At 41.6% G+C, this 23,184-nt stretch overlaps 1 protein-coding gene across 3 annotated transcripts in view; it reads right to left on the reverse strand.

Annotated features, from left to right (window-relative positions):
• LOC111146794 (CLIP-associating protein 1) overlaps window positions 1-23,184 on the reverse strand; it is a 264,703-nt gene that overhangs the window by 145,847 nt on the left and 95,672 nt on the right. For all 3 annotated transcript variants that reach the window (XM_022502657.1, XM_022502594.1, XM_022502516.1), the window contains exons 6-8: window positions 22,224-22,299; window positions 17,338-17,435; window positions 6,099-6,166 (exon numbers count right to left, since the gene is read on the reverse strand). In XM_022502657.1, the coding sequence (XP_022358365.1) occupies window positions 6,099-6,166; window positions 17,338-17,435; window positions 22,224-22,299 (242 nt within the window). The remainder of the gene's footprint in view (window positions 1-6,098; window positions 6,167-17,337; window positions 17,436-22,223; window positions 22,300-23,184) is intronic.

Below are 23,184 nucleotides of genomic sequence, written 5' to 3' on the forward strand. Positions count from 1 at the left end.
GCAACATTTTCATAGATTACAAGAGGAACAAAAGCAAAAATAAACTATCAGTACTACATCAAAATAGAAAACTTTTGTAGAGCAAAGGAAACCATCAACAAAACAAAAAGGCAGTCTACTGAATGGGAGAAGATATCTACAAATGCTTTATTCAATACAAAATTAATATCCACATACATAGATAACTTTTACAATTAAACACCAAAACACCAAACAATCCAATTAAAACATGGGCAGGAATCTGAATAGACATTTTACCAAAGACATAGAGATGCCAAGAGACACATGAGAAGATGCTCAACATCACTGATCATCAGGGAAACTCAAATCAAAGCCATAATTAGATATCACCTTACACCTGTCATATGGATAGAATCAAAAAAATAAGAAATAACAAGTGCTGGCAAATATGTAGAGAAGGAACCCTTGTGCACTGTTCATGGGAATGTAAATTTGTGCAGCCACTGTGGAAAATAATTTGGAGGTTCCTCAAAAAATTAGAAATAACCATATTACCCTAGTAATTCCATTCCTGGGTATTTACCAAGACAAAACAAAAACACTAATTCAAAAAGATATAAAAATTCAAAAAGATATATGCACCCCTATGTTTACTGTAGCATTATAGCCAAGATATGAAAGCAACCTAAGTGTTGAATGGATAAAGAAGATGGTGGGTATGTGTGGGTGTGGGTGTGCATGTGGGGAGGGTATATGGGGTGGGTGTGTGGGGGTGTCTACTCTGCCATAAAAAAGAATGAGAGCTGGGCACCTGGGTGGCTCAGTCAGTTAAGTGTCTGCCTTCAGCTCAGGTCAAGATCCCAGGGCCCTGGGATTGAGCCCCACGTTAGGCTCCCTGCTCAGTGTGGGGTCTGTTTCCTCCCTCTGCCTCTGTCCCTCCCCCCCACTCATGCTCCCTCTCTTTCTCTCTCTCAAATAAGTAAAATCTTAACAAAAAATGAGATCTTATCATTTGTAACAATGTGAATGGACTTAAAGGGTATTATGTTAAGTGAAACAAATCAGAAAGACAAATACCATATGATTTTACTTACATGTGTAATTTTAAAAACAAAACAAATGAATGAACCCAGAAACAAAGAGAGGAAACAGACTCATATAGGGAACAAACTGATGGTTGCCAGAGGAGCAGGGAGTAGGAAAATGGCCAATGGGTGAAGGGGAATGGAAGGTTCGGGCTCCCAGTTATAGAATGAATAAATCATGGGGATGAAACGTACAGCATAAGGAATACAGTCAATGGTACTGTAGAAGTGCTGTATGGTGACAGATGGTGGTGCCACTCTACAACATCAGAGTTGTCGAATCACTATGCTGTGGACCTGAAACTAATGTAACACTGTGTGCCAACCATACTTCAATTTATAAATAAATAAATAAATAACACAAACAACCTTAAAAAAAAAAAAAGGACAAAGGAACTCAACAGACATTTTTCTAAAGAGGATTTAAAAATGGCCAACAAGCACATGAAAAAATGCTCAACATCACTAGTCATCAGGGAAATGCAAATCAAAACCATAATGACAACACTTCACACCCACCAGGATGATTATAATCAAAGAAACAGACAATAACAAGTATTGACGTAAATATGAATAAATTACAACTTTCATACATTGTCGTTGAGAACGTAAAATGGTGCAGCCACTTGGAAAACAAGGTGCCAGTTAGGCAAAGGTTAAATACAGAGTTACCACAGGAGCCAACATTCTACTGCAAGGTATATACACGGGAGAAATGAAAACATCTCCACATAAAAACTTTCAAATATTCCTGGTACCACTGTTCACAAGAATTAAAAAGTAGAAACTCAAATGTCTATGAACTGATGAGTGGGTAAACATAAGGAGGTATATCCATACAATGGTGAAATATTATTCAGCTATAAAAAGTAATGAAGTTCTAATACATGCTATCCCATGGGTGAATCCTGAAAACATTATGCTAAGTGAAAGAAGCCATACAGAAAAAGCCATATGTTGTGTGATTCCATTTATATAAAATGTCCTGAATAGGCAAATCCCTTGAAACAAAGTAGGTTGCCAGGGACTGGGAGGAGAAGGAAATTGGGAGTGCTAATGATCACAGGTATTTTTTGGGGGTGATAAAAATATCCTGGAATTAGATAATTGCACAATTTTGTGAATACACACACAAAAAAATTAAACACTTTAAAAAAAGTAAATTTTTGGTATAGACTTATCTCAATATTTAAAATACACTGATAATTGCCCCCCCCCAAAAATAATCCAACACTCACTTCTAACAAAAATTTAGATAAAAAGGAATAGATGAGAACTACCTCACATTTTGCTAAAGAAGATCTACAAAAAACGTACAATTAACATCACACTTAGTTGTGAAAGACCTAAGACTGGGAACCAGAGGGCTCCTCCCACCACCTCTAATTATGTAGAAGAGGAAATTCTAGCCAGTGCAATAAGGCAAGAAAAGAAGTAGGGGCGCCTGGGTGGCCCAGTGGGTTAAGCCTCTGCCTTCAGCTCAGGTCATGATCTCAGGGTCCTGGGATCAACCCCCACATCAGGCTCTCTGCTCAGCAGGGAGCCTTCTTCCCTTCCTCTCTCTGCCTGCCTCTCTGCCTACTTGTGATTTCTCTCTGTAACAAATAAGTAAATAAAATCTTTTTAAAAAGTAAGTAATACATAAATCTGAGAGAGATAAAACTACTCCTAGTTGCAGATGATTTGTCTATGCAGAAAATGCCGAGAAATCTATGACAACTCCAAGAACTAACGGGAAACTTGAGAAAGGTCACAGTGTACCTATATAAGCAGCAAACTGAAGACAGCAGAGCGTGGAGAGCTGAGAAGAAGTAGAGCAGTCAGTGGTCTGACGTGCAGGGTTCAAAAACTGGTTATACTGGGAGTCAGTGAACCAAAAAGAGGAGGGTTTTATTATGTTCCAAATGAGGTTTCTCTATGCTATCTAAATGTTCACTGACTTGAGCAAAGCAGGAGAGTAGGTGGTTTTCTTTTGACAGCTGCTGGACATCTTACCAGTCTCTCAAAGTTACCATAGAGAGACCAAACTTATCTGGATTAAGAATTCTAAAATCTTAATACATACCCTTTTACGTGATTCTGTTTTGGTTCCAACAATCAAAAAGTAATACTACATACAGACAGCAAAAAGCTGAAATTTTAAAGGCCTCCAGTTAAGTCTTAATTCAAGATTTCCTGCCATCTGCTATTTTTAACACAGATGCCTGAAAGAACTGTCTTCATTCTCAATCCTACCCCTTTACCACATACACAGACATATATGGATATGGAGGGACAATATTTACAACACATGGAAGGTTTAGAATGAAATGTTGTTGTGACACACCCAAAGCCACAGGATTTTAGTGCTCTTGACTGAATCATGTGTGTCGTGTTCATTAAAACTCATAGAGTATACAAAGGCTCTCCTGGGTAAGGCCTCCAGCATGGGTGTGTTTCTCCTCCCCAGTGCCAGTATTATAATGAGATTCTGTTTCATAGTTATGATTTATAACACAGGCTATAAAGCACAAACTCACTTTTCAGCCACCACCACTACCTCTTTACCTTGTACTTTTTATCATGGTACCAACAAGTACCAAGGTTTAAACTGGGAAACCACACCAACTACACAAATTCACACAGACACAGAATTAAAAGCTCATGTCTGGCAACTGGCTGGGCAGCCTTGCCCATGTACGCCATCAACACCGCTCACCAGAGGAGTGTAAGTCCCCCATGGCTAGGACTCTGGTTCTAACTCTACCAGGAATGCACTGGAAAGCACATATAAAAGTATGTATACAAGTAGGGGGCACCTGGCTGGCTCAGGCACTAGAGTGTGTTACTTGATCTCAGGCTTTTAAGATCGAATTCCATGTTGGATACAGACACGACTTAAAAATAAAATCTTGGGGGCGCCTGGGTGGCTCAGTGGGTTAAAGCCTCTGCCTTCAGCTCAGGTCATGATCCCAGGGTCCTGAGATCGAGCCCCACATTGGGCTCTCTGCTCTCTCTCTCTCTCTCTGCCTGCCTCTCTGCCTACTTGTGATCTCTGTCAGATAAATAAATAAATGAATAATCTTTTAAAAATAATAATAATAAAATAAAATAAAATCTTAAAAAAAAGTAGGAGGCAATGTACAGAAGTTATGCCATGATAAAATTATATACAAATTATACAGTGACAGACAAATCAATTTTAAGTGAGTATGAAAAAATGAACACTGATTTACTGGTGATAGCAGAATTACTGTAAATACTTTTTCTGCCCTTTTAGTATTCTGTTTTTATAAACATATGGAAGAGAAATAAGGGGGGATTAGTGAAAGCTTGTGTAGAACTCTTTAATCAGTCTCTAAGAAACATAATATACAGACAAATTCCTTACTGGTAATGACAGGTACACAGGAGAGGAGGACTTAAAGATCTACATCCTGTTCCCTGCTCGGTCCCTACGCAGTAGCAGTGACATTCCCCCAAGTGAAAAACTTTTATTATGACTTCAAGTTTTCAAAATTTGACAGCTATGCTGTGATCTAAGATCCCTAGCAATTCAGAAATTGCTATGATGCAATGAGGTATCCAAAAGTTAGAAAAAGGGGTGCCTGGGTGGCTCAGTGGGTTAAGCCTCTGACTTCGGCCCAGGTCATGATCTCAGGGACCTGGGATGCAGCCCTGCATTAAGGGAGGGCGGTGGGGTGGGGGGTGTGTCTGCTCAGCAGGGAGCCTGCTTCCCCTTCTCTCTCTGCCTCTCTGCCTCCTTGTGATCTCTGTCAAATAAATAAATAAAATCTTTAAAAAAAAAAAAACAAAAACCGAAGTTAGAAAAAGTTCTTGGTGGCAACTGCTTTGTGAGGACTTTACTCATACATTCATACACACTTATGCATCAAATTCACTTGCCTTTTCTTCACCTTCTGGAATCACAAGAAATAACCACTTGTCCTCAACCATCATCACAAAGTACAGTAAAAGAAATATAAGTACCAGAAACATTAAGTCACAATTCAAGTCTCAGTCACTATTCTGTTTATTTATTTGACAATATTTACTGCATACCTATACCACAAGCCAGGGACTCTTGAGGCACTCAGGATAAAGAAGGGAATGATACAATGTCCTCGCCCCCATGAATAAACAAACTATTTTGCAGTGATACGCAGTAAGAAAGAACATTAAACAGAATGAAGGCACAGAGTTCTCTTAGAACGTCAGACGTGCTATCCTGGCTGGCCTTGGTAATAAGGTGTGTGTGCAGCCAAGGTCTGGGTGGAATGAGGAGGAGGAGGAGGACAGCCACAGAGACCCCCGAGGACAAATGTTTCAAGCAGAAAGAATCATAAGCGCTGAGGCCCTGAAGCAGAAGCTTGGAATGTTCAAAATTAGCAAGGAGGTCAACAGGACGGGAGCCAAGAGAACCCTGGGGAAGAACACCAGATGACATGAGAACGGTGGTCAGCATCAGATCATGTGCAGGGCCTGGTGGGTCAGGGTGAGCCACTGAGCCGCAGTCTCCATGTGATGAAAACCTCGGGAGGATTCTGAACCGGGGATTAACATCATAAGAGTTATATCCGAAAAGGATTACTTGAGGGGTGCCTGGCTGCCACAGTGGACAGAACATGAGACTCAATCCCAGGGTCATGAGTTCAAGTTCCACATTGGGTGTGGAACCTACTTAAAAAATTTTTTTACTTAAAAATAATAAAAATGGAAGGACTATTCTGATTGTTGTGTGAAAAACAGCCTGTAGGTACTTGGGGAGAGTAACAGCAAGGACGCTGGTCAGAAGGCCACCGTGAGAGCACAGGTAAAAGACTATAAGGACTTGCACTAGGAGCAGAGCGGCGGCTACAGTCAGAATTGCCCAGGTCTCCAAGCTCCTGAGTTCAGTGTGCGCTCCAAAAGAAAGTCGGCAACAACACCACAGTTTCTGGCCTGGGAAAGTGGGTACATGGAGGTAAGACTTCAGACACTGTCTCAAGATATCAAATTCAGCTGTTCAGACCTAGCATATTACTGACCTAAAACTGAAAAGGCAAAAATAGAAAGACTGCTTTTTCTACTTACCGTTTGCTGACTGTATCATGTTTCCAGATTTTTGGACTTCATCAAATTTTGTAAAAATTACATTCAACCTGTATGGGAAAAAAAATACACTTGTATATATAGAAACTATTAACTATCACCATTTACAGTCAATTATGTTAAAACACTAATGTGAAGTTGAGGCACACCCCCCACAAAAAAATCAAGGATACAAACCCACCTAATAACAAAAACAGTAACTACATTAATAACATTAATAACATCCAACAATAATCGAGCACTTATTATAGACTAAGCACTGGCTTAGGACTCTCTCTGAAAAATCTCAATCCTTACAATAGCCATATGCAAGATTATTATCATCTCCATTTCATAGACAAGGAAACCAGAAAACTTACTCTAGCTAACATGGTGAGTTCAGGTGGAGATGGCAGCCCTGAGAGTAAGAATCCAGAGCTCAGGATCTCAGGCACTGTATTAAATGGTTGACCGCTCTACACAAAATGTATACATTATGAAAAGCGTATGTTTTTCCTATTTCTGTCTAAGCACAGACTGGTGATCACTTAGGATAAAGATTTTCAGAATCCACTGACATTACAATATAAAGGCTTTCCTGTGACTTATGCTTAATCTAAAAATGCTCTAAATAATTTCTCCAGAAACAAGCACTGTGACTAGATTCTTTAGCTGAAAAAAATCTACATTTATTTTCTGTTAATGGATCAATGTCACCTTGACACTGAAATTGAAACAAAACTCCTTAACCAGTCAAAACATTCCACCCTAGTGACACCAGTAATGAGAGAAAAACTGGGAGTAGGATGGGGTGCAGGGGTGCTAATCTTGCCTAGAATAAGTCAAGAAAAAAACGAGGCTTTCTGAAGCAAAACACAGACACGGTGGAATAATAGTGAAGGATGAGAATCTCAACGCAATGTACTTCTGCGTTCAGACCCACACCACCCATTTCCAGGACCAGACTAAAAATTTTAGCACTTGCTTATAAACTGTCCTGTCAGACAAGCTGTAATTAGTTCAAACATGTTTGTCTTTTCTTCACAACTACAACGGACTCTCCTTTGGGATAGGGATGGGAACTATATACTTCTGGTGTTCTGTATTCATCAAATACCATGTCATGCAGGAGCGTTACATCCCTGCGTGAATCCTGTTTCTGTCCTCACTATGGAAACTAGGTACATCCTGGCCTCCATTCATCCACAGTTCATTCACTGAGTCCAGCACCGAGCTGGCCAGAGGATAAGTGTGTAACGTTCTTAACTTCTAAAGCTTCTACTTCATTCTTTTCTTCTTAGAATGTCACATTCTAAGCAAGAGGGGAGCCAAAAGTACACATCAGCAAGGAGACGTAAAGTGAGGGGGATGAAGGAGCTGAAATACTGCCTTCCCCCCCATTCTCGTTCCATGGCAGATATCAATCTTTTTTGCCCATCTTTCCATCTAAAGCCCAGATGGAGCCTCAAAATCCTTCCCAAAGCCACTCCAGGCAGCCACTACCAATGAATCAAAGATGGCACTGAATTACAAAAATCTTGTCATCTCAGGACCAGATAGGAGTAAAACTCACTTTCAAATCCAGAGGTTACTAAAAGATCTGGAAAAAATGCCTCAGAATCAAATTCTTATGATGTTTCCATCACCTTCCCTCTTAAAAGCACCAAAGATCTCCAGTGGCTTACAAAGCGTGTGAATAATGTCACTACACAGGTTGCCAGGGCATATGCCCTGACCAACTTCCCACTTTATTGTGTCACAACTACACCCTCTGATGTGAGCAGGCCTGCAAGTTTGCAAGTTAGGAACAAGGCAGCCCTCCCACCTTGGCTGTTCCTAAAATTCCTGCAAGAGGCAAGAATTTCACCCATTGTTGGTTAGAGTAGTCACCATTCTCAGTGGCCACTGTGGGAGAGTCTGCAGATGCTCTCGCTGTGGCAATGTCTACTCACTGGGGCCACATTACCCACACCTACAACAAGCTACCCACAAGCTGGCCCAAACAACTAGGTATGAGAATGCACAACAGATTACTACTTTTGGTACTACACTTTAATTCAGAATTTCCTCAAGCAGGTGTGCCTCACCCTCTACTCACACATCTGTCTCACTAGCTGCCTCATTCTAACACCAGGACAGTCTAACACCAACAAAGAATTCCTGAGGAGTGTCTTCTTTGCCTTTAGCTCTGAACACAGCAATATGAAATGCCTCTCTGGGACCAACAAATTTGCACAAACCTTAAAGGGTGAGTTTTATACATTCAAAGACACTGCATATATAACTAAGGATACTAAGGATTACTCTCGAAAGGCACCAACTTTTTTTTTCTTTCATTTTTCATTTTAAATCTCTGGATCTCAAATTTAAATTTTGACAAGTAACCAATACCATTTTCCCCTGGTTTTTCTGAATTCAAAATTTATATTCAACTTTTCAATCGAACTGGCATTTATTTTACTATAAGATCTAGATCTAATTATTCCTTCCTAGAATATCTTATAAATTTAGGGGCGCCTGAGTGGCTCATTTGGTCGGGCGTCCAACTCTTCATTTCAGCTCAGGTCATGATCTCGGGGTCATGAGATTGAGCCCCATGTCTGGCTCTGTGCTGGGTGTGGAACCTGCACAAGATTCTCTCTCTCCCTCTCCCTCCTAATCCCATGACTCTCTCTCAAATATTAATTAATTTTAAAAATTAAAATAATTTCATAAAAGCAAATACTAGTCTGTTCACAATCAACAAGACCCATCCATACACTCAGAACTTTTCATTGACTTTTTAGTCCACTACTCTTAAATATGAGCAGATAACCAAGCATTCAAAGACACACGAGCCAAGTTTTTAAAGTGAAAGAGACCAACATGAATAAATACATACTCCAAAATCACAATACAGAGGAAAGAAGAGGCAATGAGAAGTTTTTAAAATATATCATTAATACTTCCCAACACATCAAGAAAATACTGCAATTATAAAAACTAACATGGAAGGAGCCCTTCAAAATGACAGAATAAGAACCCCTGAAAATCTGTTCCTCCAAAGAAGCAAATAAAACATTGGCAAAAATCTGTCAAAATCAAGTTTTTCAGGCTCTGAAAACAAAGGCTTGCAACAATCCAAGGAGCATTCTTCAAGAAAAATGGCTAATCTTGGTAAGGACAACAAGCTTTTCACTGTTTTGCTGTATCTTATTTCCATCTCCAACTGACTAGCTAAATAATCAACAGCCCAAATCATGGCAGTTTGAAAACCAGCAGCCTTAAAGCCACTGGGAGATGCTGAACAAGTGTGGAGCAGCATAAAAATCCCCATTCTAAGAGAACTGTAATTATTTCACCTGTCTGGCATATTCCAGAATCCCCATTCACAGTGTTTTACTTGACCTGATTCACAGCATGCTTCGTGGTTGAGACTCTTTTCCCTGAAGCCATGATCAAAAAGAATCCACAGCAACTGTTTAACATGGCAGCTGCCTGAGATGATAAAACTGGAGCAAAGACACTGACCAAAAACTTACAAAGAAAAATGGAGAAAGATATCTTTGCAAGGAACTTTGAAAAAATCTGACATATTCCTGGGAATCTGCAAGGCTATAAGAAAGACTGAGGAAACACCTAAGAAGTCACTAAGGTCTCATGCCTGGCTGACCTTGAGGCTCTGCACAAGCAGCCAATAAAGGGGAAGGCAGCGGTGTAAAAACTGTCTGCTAGAACACCGAAAACATTCCTCAACATACCCAGACAGCCCTTCACCAAAGGCTACGAGATTTACTGGTTAAAGGCATTCAAGGAAATCTCTGTCTAATCATTAGCTGAACACTAAGTTAACCAAACAGAGACTTCAGTAGTCATACACATAAAAAAAATAAAAATAAAAATACAGACTATATGCAATTAGTTCAGGAAAATCACTTAAGCAAGGAACAACAAAAACAACCACCACCACCAACAACAAATGTGAAGAGAGAGCAAACAGGATTTCCAAAGTTGTCACAACAGATTATTGTAAATGACCAGTTTCAGCTGGTCAAGTATAAAAAAATTACACATGTAAAAAACAAGAAAATATGGCCCATACAGAGAGAAAAAAAATTAGTCAACGGAAACTATCCTTAAAGGAAGCCCAGACACTGAACTTAATAGATGAATACTTAAGGGACGCCTGGGTGGCTCAGTTGGTTAAGCAGCTGCCTTCGGCTCGGGTCGTGATCCCAGTGTCCTGGGATCGAGTCCCGCATCGGGCTCCTTGCTCAGCAGGGAGCCTGCTTCTCCCTCTGCCTCTGCCTGCCATTCTGTCTGCCTGTGCTTGCTTGCTCTCTCTCCCTCTCTCTCTCTGACAAATAAATAAATAAAATCTTTTAAAAAAAAATAGATGAATACTTAAAATCAACTATTATAAATATGTTGGAAGAACTAGAGGAAATTACTTCTAAAGAATTAAAGGAAAATATAAGAACAATGTATCACCAAATAGAGAATATCAATGAAGAAACAGAAAAAAATAAGAATCATAGAGAAGTTCTAAAAATGAAAAGTATAAAAACTGAAATAAGAAATTCACTAGAGGGGTGCCTGGATGGCTCAGCGGGTTAACCCACTGCCTTCGGCTCAGGTCATGATCTCAGGGTCCTGGGATCAAGCCCCGCATCCAGCTCTTTGCTCAGCGGGGAGACTGCTTCTCTCTCTCTCTCTGCCTGCCTCTCTGCCTACTTGTGATCTCTGTCTAAAATCTTTAAAAAGAAAAAAAGAAAGAAAGAAAGAAATTCACTAGATAGGGCATCTGGCTGGCTTGGTCAGTAGAGCATGCAACTTTTGATCTCTGGGTTGTGGGTTCAAGCCCCATGTTGGTATAGAGATTACCTAAAAAAATAAAACCTTTTAAAAAATTTCACAAGAGGGCTCAACAACAAATTTTTGCTGGGGGAAGAAAAAAGCTGCAAACTTGAAGATGAATCAATTGGCAATACCCTGAGAAACAAAAAAAGGACAGAGCCCAAGAGTTATATATACCAATGTATATATAACTTATAATACCAATGTACCAACATACATATAATGGGAATTACCAGAAGAGAGAAAAAAGGCAGAATACATGGTGAAATAATGGCCAAAAACTTCACACATTTTATATAAAATTTTAATCTACATGTTCAAGAAACAAACGTCAAATGGGATAAACTTAAAGAGATCCTAACCTAGACAAAAGAGAAACAAACTGTTGGAAGAAAAGACAAAGAGAAAATCTTGAATGCAACAATAAACAAGTCAGGAAACAACAAATGTTGGCGGGGAGGCAGAGAAAGGGGAACCCTCCTACACTGTTGGTGGGAATGCAAGCTGAGGCAACCACTCTGAAAAACAGTATGGAGGTTCCTCAAAAAGTTGAAAATAGAGCTACCCTATGACCCAGCAATCGCATTACTGGGTATTTACTCCAAAAAGACAAATGTAGTGATCCAAAGGGGATCCAAAGGGGTGCACCTGCACCCCGATGTTTATAACAGCAATGTCCACAATAGCCAAACTCTGGAAACAGCCCAGATGTCCACTGACAGATGAATGGATAAAGATGTGGTATGTGTACACGTACACACACACACACACACACACACACACACACACTCACACACGGTATATTACTCAGACATTAGAAAGAATGAAATCTTACCATACATCAACGTGGATGGAACTGAAGGGTATTATACTGAGCAAAATAAGTCAATCAGACAAAGACAATTATCATATGATCTCACTCACGTGTGGAATATAAGAAACAGTGCAGAGGATCATAGAAGAAGGGAGGGAAAACGGGAAGAAATCAGAGAGGGAGACAAACCATGAGAGACTCTTAACTATGGGAAAGAAACTGAGGGTTGCTGGAGGGAAGGTGGGTGAGAGAACAGGGTAAGTGGGTGATGGGCATTAAGGAGGGCACATAATGTGATGAGCACTGGGTCTTATATCCAACTGAAGAATTACTGAACACTACATCTGAAACTAATGATGTACTCTATGTTGGCTAATTGAATTTAAATTTAAAAAAAAGAGAAAGCAACAAAAGAGAAGCCACTCATTGCATACAAAAAATTCTCAATGAGATAATTAATTTCTCACTTAAAAAAAAAAAAAGAAACAGTGGAGACCAGGTGGCACTGGGATAACATATTCAGTCTTGAAATTTGAAATCTCAACCAAGTATACTTCAATAATTTGAAAATAAGCAAGCAAATACATACACACATAAAATAAAACCTAAAAAGCTCAACCAAGAATTCTACATCCAACAAAATTATCCTTCAAAAATGAAGCAGAGAATCTTCTCCGGACCAAAGATATTTCAGTCTTTACATGAAATCATACTACCAAATATAATGAATTGCAGACTCTGAGTGGGGGAAAAATGAAGGAAAATTTAAGACATTTTTAGATAAATGAAAAATTAGACAAGCCCTTCAGTTTGAAACGAAAGAAGCCAATACATTAGCCCAAAACCACATGACAGTATAAAAACACCACTAAAAGTAACTACAAAGGTAAAGATAAAATCTAGGTAAATACAATAGTATAAATGTATGTTTTGTTTTTAACTTTTTTCTTATCTTACATGACTTAAAAGTAAACTACATAAAACAAGAAGTCTAAAACTGGGGTGCCTGGGTGGCTCAGTGGGTTAAGCCTCTGCCTTGGGCTCAGGTCATGACCTCAGGGTCCTGGGATTGAGCCTCACATCAGGCTTTCTGCTCAGCAGGGAGCCTGCTTCCCCCTCTCTCTGCCTGCCTCTGCCTACTTGTGATCTCTCTCTGACAAATAAATAAATAAAATCTTTAGGAAAAAAAAGTATAAAACTGTATGTGTTGGTGGGCTTAATATACAAAGATGTATAGATAAACATAGCAGAAGAAGAAACAAAGGGAGAAAACAGAACTATGTAAGAGTAAAGTTTTTAATACTGAAATTAATTAAGGGTAATAATTCTAACTAGGCTTCTATAAATTATGATGGCAACTGAAATCCCCAAACACTAAGAAAATAAAACAAAACAATCCAAAACCCAAAATAACAACTGTTGGCACTGCTGGTGGGAATGCAAAATGGTGCAACAGCTGTGGAAAGCATAATGGTGGTTCCTCAAAATACTAAACATAGCAGTGTATTTGATCCAGCAGCTTCACTTCTGAAATCTAACCATAAGAGCTGAATGCAAGTAATGTAAGAAAGATCTGTACAACCACTTTCACAGCAGCATTATTCACAATAGCCAAGAAGTAGAAGCGAGTGTCTATCCACAGTGGAATGGAGAAACAAAATGTGAAATCTACACACAGTGGAATTTTATTCAGCAATACAAAGGAATGACTCATGGTATAATATGGTTGAACTTTGAGGATATTGTGGTAAGTGGAAGAAGGCAGTCAAGAAAAAGTTACATTTTGTGTGATTTCCATGAAATGTCCCAAAATAGGCAAATCTATAGAAATAAAAAGTAGACTAGTCGTTGTCAGGAACTAGGGAGAAGGAAGGAATAGAGAGTGACTGCTGATAGATACAGGGATTCTTTTCAAATGTTCTCTGATAGCAATGACTGCCACACAACTTTCTGAATATACTAGAAACAACTGAACTGTTCATTTTAAAGGAGATACGGTAAATTATAAAAATATGAAAATTATGGTATAGGAATATTTCAAGAAGGCTCTTATTTAAAAAACAGAAATGGAATACTATAAAAAGGGACCATACAACTGGAACAAGAAAGGCAAATTTTTAAATCAAATACCCAATATTCAAGTGGTCATAGTATAACTATCATACTTGTAAATGTAAGTTTTATATTTACAAATATAGTTATATTATTTATATTTACAAATATATAAATATAAACTATATTTATAAATATAGTAGCCATATTCCTAAAGTACCTTACTCAGAAGACATGAGGTTCTAGAAGGAAAAGCCCTCCAAGTACACCATGCAAATAAATGAAAATGGTCTCTCAGACAAGACCCATCATCATGAAGTTTCAGACCAAGAAAATCAAAGTTATCTACATAGGATGAAGAAACAGAATGGCTTTAGAATTCTCCATGGAAACACTGAAAGCTGTAGTGACTCAATGAGGCACTGGCTTTAACATTCTGAATGACAGGAGCCTGAGTGGCTCAATCAGTTAATAAGCATCTGATTTTAGCTCAGGGCATGATCTCAGGATCCTGGGAGCAAGCCCCATGTTAGGCTCCCCCACTGTCTACTTGTCCCTCTGCCCCTCCCCCTGTTCATTTTCTCTCTCAATAAATGAGATCTTTAAAAAAAAAAAAAAAAAGTGACTTTAGCTACCAGATAGACAAGACTCAAATAACAACCAAATGCATGGCCCAAAAGTGAAATTCCAGTTCCTCCAAAGTGAAGCAGAAGAAAGGACTGGTCTCCTCCCAACTGTGAAAGGGAAAAAGGAGCTGCACCTCAAGGCACATTTTTTATCTTAATGCTTATGTCACTTAGCTGATATTATCAAGACATTTTATTCATCACACATTTCCTAGAGATAGAATTAATCTTCTCAAACACAGCACTCAGTGGAAAAACTTTTAAGAGAGCAACATTTTCATTTCAGGATGAAATGCACGTTTCAGAAAGCACCACGCATATCCCACACGTTATTAGTCCTATGGCATATCTTGCTAAGCCGAAAATCTGTGATGCTCACATAACAGTAAAATAGATAAATATAAATGACTAACAGAAGTCTAGAATGTTCAAGTATTCCCATCAGCCACTTGGAGCCACAGACAGCAGACAATGAATCTTCTAAACAACAGCAGAATTCTTCCAAGGTCTCATTCCACTCACATGTGTCACTGGCAAAATCAAACTAAAGAAATACGAAGAAACACGAAGTTTCAGCCTCTTTCACCAGAGTAATGCCTCTGAAGCACCAACAGCCTCCTTCTCCAGGCACCGTGTCTACCAGAGTTTTACAGCGACAACCGAGAAGGACGTGGGCCCATTTCCCTAGGACCACCCTCTGCATGTGGTCTACAAATTTTAGGAAGGATTTTAAGTCACATCAGGGGTCAGAAACCTCATTCCCATTCACAGAAGACCAAACTAACTCTTCTGCAGCTTTTCATTTAAAAAAAAAAGGGGGGGGGGGGGGGGGTGGTATAAAAACCAATCACTAGGAGTCTGAATGAGAAGGTTCTAGCCCCTGGTCTGGTTGGCATTAACTGCCCCCTGGAGCCTGACTTCAATCAACCTCTGTGTTGGGGTCCCCAAGTCCACACCCAGGTTTAATGACTGGCTGAGAGGACTCAGGGCTTGGCGCACATTCACACTCATGGCCATCACTATCATACTTAGGACACTCCAAGAAACCAGCAAAGGGAGAAGGTACGGGGGAGAGGTCTGCAGGAAACCAGGCACAAGCTTCCCAGAGCCCCTCCCAGTGGAGTGGCGTCACAGAAGACATGCTTATCCCCAGCAACAGGCTGTGACAACGACAACAGTGTGCCGTGCTATCTTCCAGGGCTCTGCTGGGGCTGGTCATGCAGACACTCCCTGGGGTAGCACTTAGCAACATGCCAGCCTCCCCAAAGGAAAGCAGATGTTCAGTGTAACACACACTGCTGGGGCACGGTGAGCTACTCTCACCCACTCCTTGGAAATGGGAAGTCCCCCCAGATCAAAGCTTCCAGCCGCCAGCCCAGGGGCAGCATTGCAAGCCGGCCTCCCCTAAGGACAGCAGTTTCCTCTGAGCACTCGTCTCTCCAGACCTCAGTGTCACCATGTCACCTCCCAGGAGTATGGGCTTGGTATAGAAGCCTTCAGACAGAACACAGATGTCCCACTAGGTGAGACGGTCTGCTCATAGCCTAGAGCCCCTGGGAGCTACCCAGCCTGGTGAGGCTCCCACCCCCAGCAGGAAAGGGCTTCACTGCTCATAGCCTGTCTTCCCAATGATGACACTGATATCATGAGTAAACAGCCCTCTCCCGCCAGTCCTGCCCTCCCTGCTCACCTGGGCCCTCCAATTTTCCCTAGAACACTATGTAGGGTTTTTGTCTTTAAGTTTGTCTTTCTCCTAAACGTTCTCCCATATACTCAAAGACAAGAAAGCTGAGGTTCATAAAACACAGGGACAAAATAAGTCTATTCTCACAGATTACCTGTTATAAAAAACATGAAAACAGTTTTATACCCACCTAATAATCTTGCACATAGCTCAGGGGCCATCGTGAGAGCAACCTGGGAGACAGGACTCTCAACAACAGTGAGTAAAGCCCCAGCTGCCTGCTCACAGAACCCCTACTTTAGGGTAAAGGGCCTGCTTCCATCATAGGTAATTAAGGGACATCAAGATAGAGGACTCCAGTATATTTCAAAATCCCAACCCATATGTAGACTCCCAATATTCTGTAAACTCTTGTGAAATGGGGTAGAGAAAATTAAAAGGGGAGTCAAAAGAACAGGGCTTCCCTCTGAGCTCTGACTCTTGCTGTGTGCTCTCCCAAGTCACTTCATGGGTCCTTCTATCTCCTGGACACAGTGACGGGCTCAGACAAGCTGCTCCAGAAGCCCAGGTCACGTGTAGCTCCCCACGACTTGCGCATTACTCTCTCCCTTAAAGGAATGGGGCGAAGCACAAAGGGTCTAAGATTCCCCCACCGTAGTTAAAATTATAGATATCCAGTTGTTCATTATTTTTTTAAAACGCTGACAACAACAGAGACATCCGTGGACTCACTTGGTCTTGGATCTGATGAGATGCGGATGCCCTTGCACTGGCCTCTATGAATTGAGACTGGCAGAAAATGACCTTTTCAAAGATGCTTTCCAGAATTATTACTTCTTTATTTCTATCCAGGCTCATTCTGGAAGGCTTCATTAATCCAAACAAATATATCTGAAGCACCTACTGCACCAGGTACTTGCTGCAAACTAGATATAACTACACAAGCCAAAAAATGCTTAAATTGTTCAATACCTTTCAATTTTAAACATGCTTCTAGAATCAATACATGGCATGAGATGTGGCTAGATGTCTGGGTGACAGTCCTCCTTTTGAGTAAGTGGAATGGGAGGGGCCCCGACACACGATCTGAGTAAGGCCTCCGACCACCAATCCTCTGACCACATATTCTTTTAACATAATCACCACTGTAAATTAAGTAATGCAAACCAGGTGGTTAACTGAAGAAAGAAGATGAGAAGAGCAGAAGGAAGGAAGACAGTCTGAACTCACCGGGACTGCGGCAATCCTTTCTTACTGAGGTCTGCCCTCACACGTTCTCCCACGTGTCTGTAAATCTCCACTAAGCTGTTTATTGCTGCGTCTCGAACCTAGATGTAAAAGAAGAGATCTTACAGCTGCTCTGTGTCAGTCCACAGCGCTTCCTGCTGGGGCACAACAGGCTGTACGCCACCCCGAGTTTATCACCAATCTGCCAATGCAACTGCGATACAATCCCTTATAGATGTTTGACTAGACAAAGCCATGATGCTGGTACAATTCCAAAGGGGAAATTCAAGTCCCTCCCTGTAGATGTGCTAAAGTCCACATCCCTTAGTGCTTTCAATTTTTTCAGAGGACGTCAGGAATCCACAATTTTCAGATCACTTTCCCAAAACAGAAAATACTACAAATAAATGAATTATACTAAAAACAAAACTCCATGTAAAAAGCTTTCTAGATTGAACTCAATAAAATAGTGAGCAAAAAAAAGGGTAGTAAAAGCCATTATACATAGAGCCCTGTATTCAAGAAGCTAACAGTCCTAAAAGGGGCTTGGTGGAGGGGAGGGAGGGGGGCGGTAGTCCATAAATTCTTCATTTAATACAGAGCAGGATGTAGTATATATCATACAGAAGTGCAAAGAACTCACACAGTTTAGAGAAGGGAGCAAATATACTAGATGATAGCAAGGAACATTCTCTGAAAGAGGAAGGAACCACTTAAAATGTGCTTAAGGGACAGCATTTTACCAGATAAAGATGGAACGAGACAGGTTCCAAACAAGGTACAGCCTGTGTGTAAAGGCATGAAAGCAGAGACACATGGCATGTGCTTCAGGAAGAGCGAGTAAGTAGTTGGAAAAACACAAATACAAACTAAGATAAGAAAGCAGCAAAAAATAAGGCTTAAGAAACAGAACAGATTTAAAACAAACAAAAACAGGGAAATTTGAATACAGATTGTACATAAAATGTTACCATTTTTAGCAATATTGAATTTCTTAGATATGAAAATAACATGTAATTCTATAAGAAAATATCCTTGTTATTTAGAGATATAAACGGATGTATCTCAGAGCAAAAACATCAGGTCAGAGCAAAAATATTATGGTTCAGAAAAAAAAAAAAGAGTGCGTTTCTATGTGGGGGTATGTGTATACGTACAGGGAGAAAGAAAACAAATGTGACAAAAATGTTAACTGGTAAATACAGATATTACTATTAGTCCTAGTATTTTTCCTAGGTTTAAAAGTTTGCCAATAAACACACGGTGGGCGGCAGGTGGGGGGGTACAACTTTCCAGTATACCCTGGAACCAAAGCCAGCCTGTGAAGGTTGGGGAGGAGCGGGGAAGGGTACTTACTTCGGTAGGCAAAGAGAGGGGAGCAACATGCGTTTGTGTTTGGTTTCAAGCAATGACATCAAAATAACAGAGAATAAAAGGCAGAGGAAGGAAGCAGGGACACAATTTATAATTCTCAATACTGCCAGCTACTCCTGATTTAAGGGTTTACAGGTTATAGGACAGGTAACTTCACAGACCATTTTTCCCCTATGGTGGAAAAGGGCAAATGTTATGTTACAGACTGTTCGCATTCCCACCCCCAATATACTGAAGTCCTAATCCCCCAGCACGACTGTACTTAGAGACAGGACCTATAAGCACATAACTGAGGTGAAACAAAGTCATAAGAATAGGGCCCTGACACAAGAGGTTTGGTGTCCTTCAAGAAAAGACACCCACAAGCTGGCTCCATTCTCCACACAGGCACAGAGAGGTCATGTGAGCACACAGTGAGGGAGCAGTCCGCAGACCAGGAAGAGACCCCTCCCCCCACTTCCAGAACCAGACAATACTGGCACCCTGATCCCAAACTACCAGGCTTCAGAACTGTGAGAAATGCACTTCTGTTCAAGCCACCGATCTATAGGTCGGTGGCCCAAGCCAACTAATAGATTATCAGTTTACTTGGGAAAAGAAAGACCTTCTGAATTTAGGCACCATTTTTATACAGAAACATGGATTTACTATATAAGCTGTTAATGCCACTGTCTCCTGAAAATGACTCAGCCCGCTTTCTAATGAATGATATCTGCTCAGAGCCCATCACCTGAATGAGCAAGCAACATCCTGTCCTACTTAGAAAGTCTGGACCAACATCAGTTTAAGAGATTTAGTGGGAAAATGACCAGCCTTAGAATCAAAGCACAGCTGAGTACCTCCTTGGCCCTTTAGAAACAGTGTAATCCCAGATCCAATATATAAACTATTTTAGTCTCCACTTTCTCCTTGTGAGCTGAGGGCTGCTTGGAGGGCTAGAAAAAACAACAAATTCATTCCACAAGTATCTGAGCGTCTAGTAGATGCCAAAGTAAAGTGCCTCAATGGCCCAGGCGGGGACCTGGTAGCTGGTATACAGTGACAAATGACTCTGGCAGGGGACCCTGCTGGCAGAGAGAAGAGGGAACATGGAGGGGGTCGGGCAAACAGGCCGCCGTCACCCAGCCTGGGAGGAATGTAGGTATGGGTCTGCCATATGTAATCTTTCAAGAGAAATCAGGAATACGAATCTTTCAAATATAAGAACATCAAAGCTCTTAAACATAAAGCTAAAACACTGTGCAGACACACGCGCCCACACATGAGGCTACGATCAGGTTTCAGGCCAGCAGTGTGGAACCTATGTATTGCGTGTATAAAACGCTCAGCATGCGACTAGTGGAAGGAGTATATCTACATCTTCTGAACCAATCTCCTTAGCCTTCAAAATCATCATTCCTCAGGCTCCAAAGCTATCGGGTCAGACAGCATTTGAGGTCTAGAGCACCCTCGATTCAGGAAATAGGGCAGAACATGTTTTCTTCATTTTCTTCGGTCTACAAAGTACTACACTCCAACTGCCAAGGGACATTCTGTAAAAGCAGCTCGCTCAGGCTGAAGGCACAGCACGGCGCTCACTAACACAGCCACGCGGGCCCCACACTGCTTCCGCCCACCCGCAGGCTCACCATTAAAAAGGAACCCCAACATTTCAGGCCACTGGGAGTACACAAGAGCCCCAGTACATTAAACGCTAACTGGCAGGCCCAAGTTGAATGCTCTACAGAATCTGAGCTCTTCAGATCTGTGGCCTCCTGCGCAGGTCAGCTGTTGACTGGAATATAGAGGAGGCTAGCCCCCTGCTGGGGCCCACAGCAGGAAAGACTGATGAAAAGTTTAAAGGAAAGGCAAGAGCACAGGCACGTGCAACATATACACACAGCCCAAGGGGAGGAATGATTCCGTGCATTAGCAGCAGAGAAGCAGGTGGTACTTTCCTGGCTGGAGGGCTCTGGGAGACATGGACTGCGTGTGTCTGTGCGTGTATACGGGTGCAAATAAACCTTCCTAAGGCAGGTGGGGTTCAACGGATGACCATCTGAGTGCACAGTCTGGGGTACTCCGGCTCTGTCCGCGACAGACTGCCCAAGGATGCCCACCGAGCACCCGCCTCACTGCGTGCCAATGCTCAGGGTCCCAGGGGCCCACCGCGTGGAGTCACATCACCCAAGTGGCCCATGACAGCACCTGAGTTAGGAACAAGAACTTCAGCTAGCCAGGCTGGCTTTCCCACTGGACTTAAGGATACCATGTGATAGCAGCCATCACCTAATGTGTGACCTCAATAAGGGATTTTTTTCTTCCCACAGAAAACAAAAATGGAAACAAGACCAAAAAGGGAGAAAATGCAAAACAACCCATTTGGTAACTTAGAATTTTTTAAAAAAATTGTTTCTTTTCAAATTAACATTGAAACATAAAAGCGTGATTCAGTAAATTGAAACATCTCAAAATTCCACTTCCAGTGTCCTATACTTTCAATGAAGGCTGGATAAAGGAGTGGATGGCAAGAGGAAAGCAAATGAGATCAAAAGAGACCCGGAGAACCCACAGACAGTGCACAGAGGGGCTGGGGACAGGAAAAGCAGCAACAGAGATAAGAAAGGGCAAAGCCGAGGAAGAAAGAAGGACAAGAGCCGGAGGGGCCCAGAGCCACAGGGACCCGGGAGCCAGGGATCCAGGGAAAGTGGAAGCGAGCTAGCACAACCTCTGTGGGGACATGTCAGCAATGATCAGTCAGGGTTTAAAATGAGATGCCTACGTACCACGTGTATTTCTTTGGTTACTGTTCCAATTTTCGGCTCCTTTATCTAATAAGGTATTTTTCTTATGAGTTCATGTGAGCTAATTATCATAAAAATGGCTCTCAGTGATAAACGGAACTGAACCCGTGGGAGAACCGGCACTTCTAAGGCCCAAGCTTGGAAAGTTCTGTGACCTGCCTGGTGACTGCCCACGGATTACCAGCTCTTCTACGCCTACATTAAGGAAGTGGTGCTTCGGTGTTTGGTCTCTGGATTTACCTAAGATCTACATAAAATACCATCCGTGCCTCATAAGGGTTCAAGGAATTTCATACACCATCGTATTATACAGCACCCGAACAAAATACAGGAAGTCTCCATCCCCTCAGAACAGGTCCCTTAGGCCCCTTCCAATCAATCACCTGACCCCAAGAGGCAAAGCCTGACTGACTGCAATCAGCATTGATCACTTTTCCCCAGGGCCACCCTGTTTTGGCTGGAGAGTGAGGGACCAGAGGGACGGTATTTCAGAGCCTGGTCTGGGTGACATCACTTAAAGGATAGCAAGGCCTCAGCCATATAGAGAACAGGGCGGCGTGACCACCATATTCACCAGTGCTAAAGGGCATTAGTGCTCATTATTTGGAACAATTATCTGAGCATTATAAATAGGAATAGAGTCCCGCCCACCTATCAGGTACACATAGAACACCAGAATGCATCTTAAGGGTCTATAACCAATATTCTTCTTTCTCACTAAAATACACTCACCTGGCTGTTTGGATCTCCAAGTAAATTACATATATGTGGCACAATCTTGCTTAGTGTTAATGTATGTGCTCCAGAGCTGAAAACAAAAGGAGTGTTTTACTGTTGGTGAGAACAAAGAAAAAGAAATACCCCCACACACACACCTCCAGGGCCTTCTCGCCCCCTCACACCTCCGCTCCCCTTCCTTCCCATCTTCTGCCCACCGAGTTCCCAAATAAGCATGCCACAAAGGCCCCACCCCTTGGCACAGAGTTCAAAACCTTTTTGTGCTGCTCGCTGACCATGCCTTCTCCCCGGCACTCGGGGCGCTCTCCATTCTGGCTCCCAACCTGCGATGCCAAGCCAGGGCCCCAGCCTTTCCTGCAGCCTCACACATGGCTGCCCCTGCATTATTATTCTGTCATACAGGAGTTCCTATTTTGCTCAGCTCAGTGTTTTCAACTAAATGGCAAATCCCCTGAGGGTCCTCCTCCCTTAACTCTCCACCTGAGCATAGATGAGGCTCAGTGAACGACTGCTCCGTGGGAAGACCCTGACAGTGGCCACAGAGGGTTCCAGCAAAACCTTGCCCTGCGGGACAGCACGGGAGTCACCGACCACCTTTCACCGTCATAAATGCCAGCACAAATAGCCCTTGTGAATGCCATTCTCTCTGTTAATCTGATGACTTCTTAGGATACATTCTCAGAAGTGAAACCACTGTGATCAAAACTAGAACATTTTTAAGAGATACAAATCTGGGAAAATTTAATGGTACTGAAAAGGCTTAACATATGGAGTGAAAAAATTTATAAGGTGACATAAATCTTATTATCCTAGTTCTGTCTTTGAAGTAATATAACTTTACAGGTTGAACTAAAAACTCACTACAAGTTAACCATGATTGTGTGAAGGTGGTAGAAATATACCAGATCATTATTTTCTTCCTGATGTAAATTTTCTGACATATACAGTATCACTT

This window comes from Enhydra lutris, unplaced genomic scaffold, assembly GCF_002288905.1.
Source record: "Enhydra lutris kenyoni isolate GAN:26980312 unplaced genomic scaffold, ASM228890v2 scaffoldscaffold1, whole genome shotgun sequence".
NCBI classification, from domain to species: domain Eukaryota; kingdom Metazoa; phylum Chordata; class Mammalia; order Carnivora; family Mustelidae; genus Enhydra; species Enhydra lutris.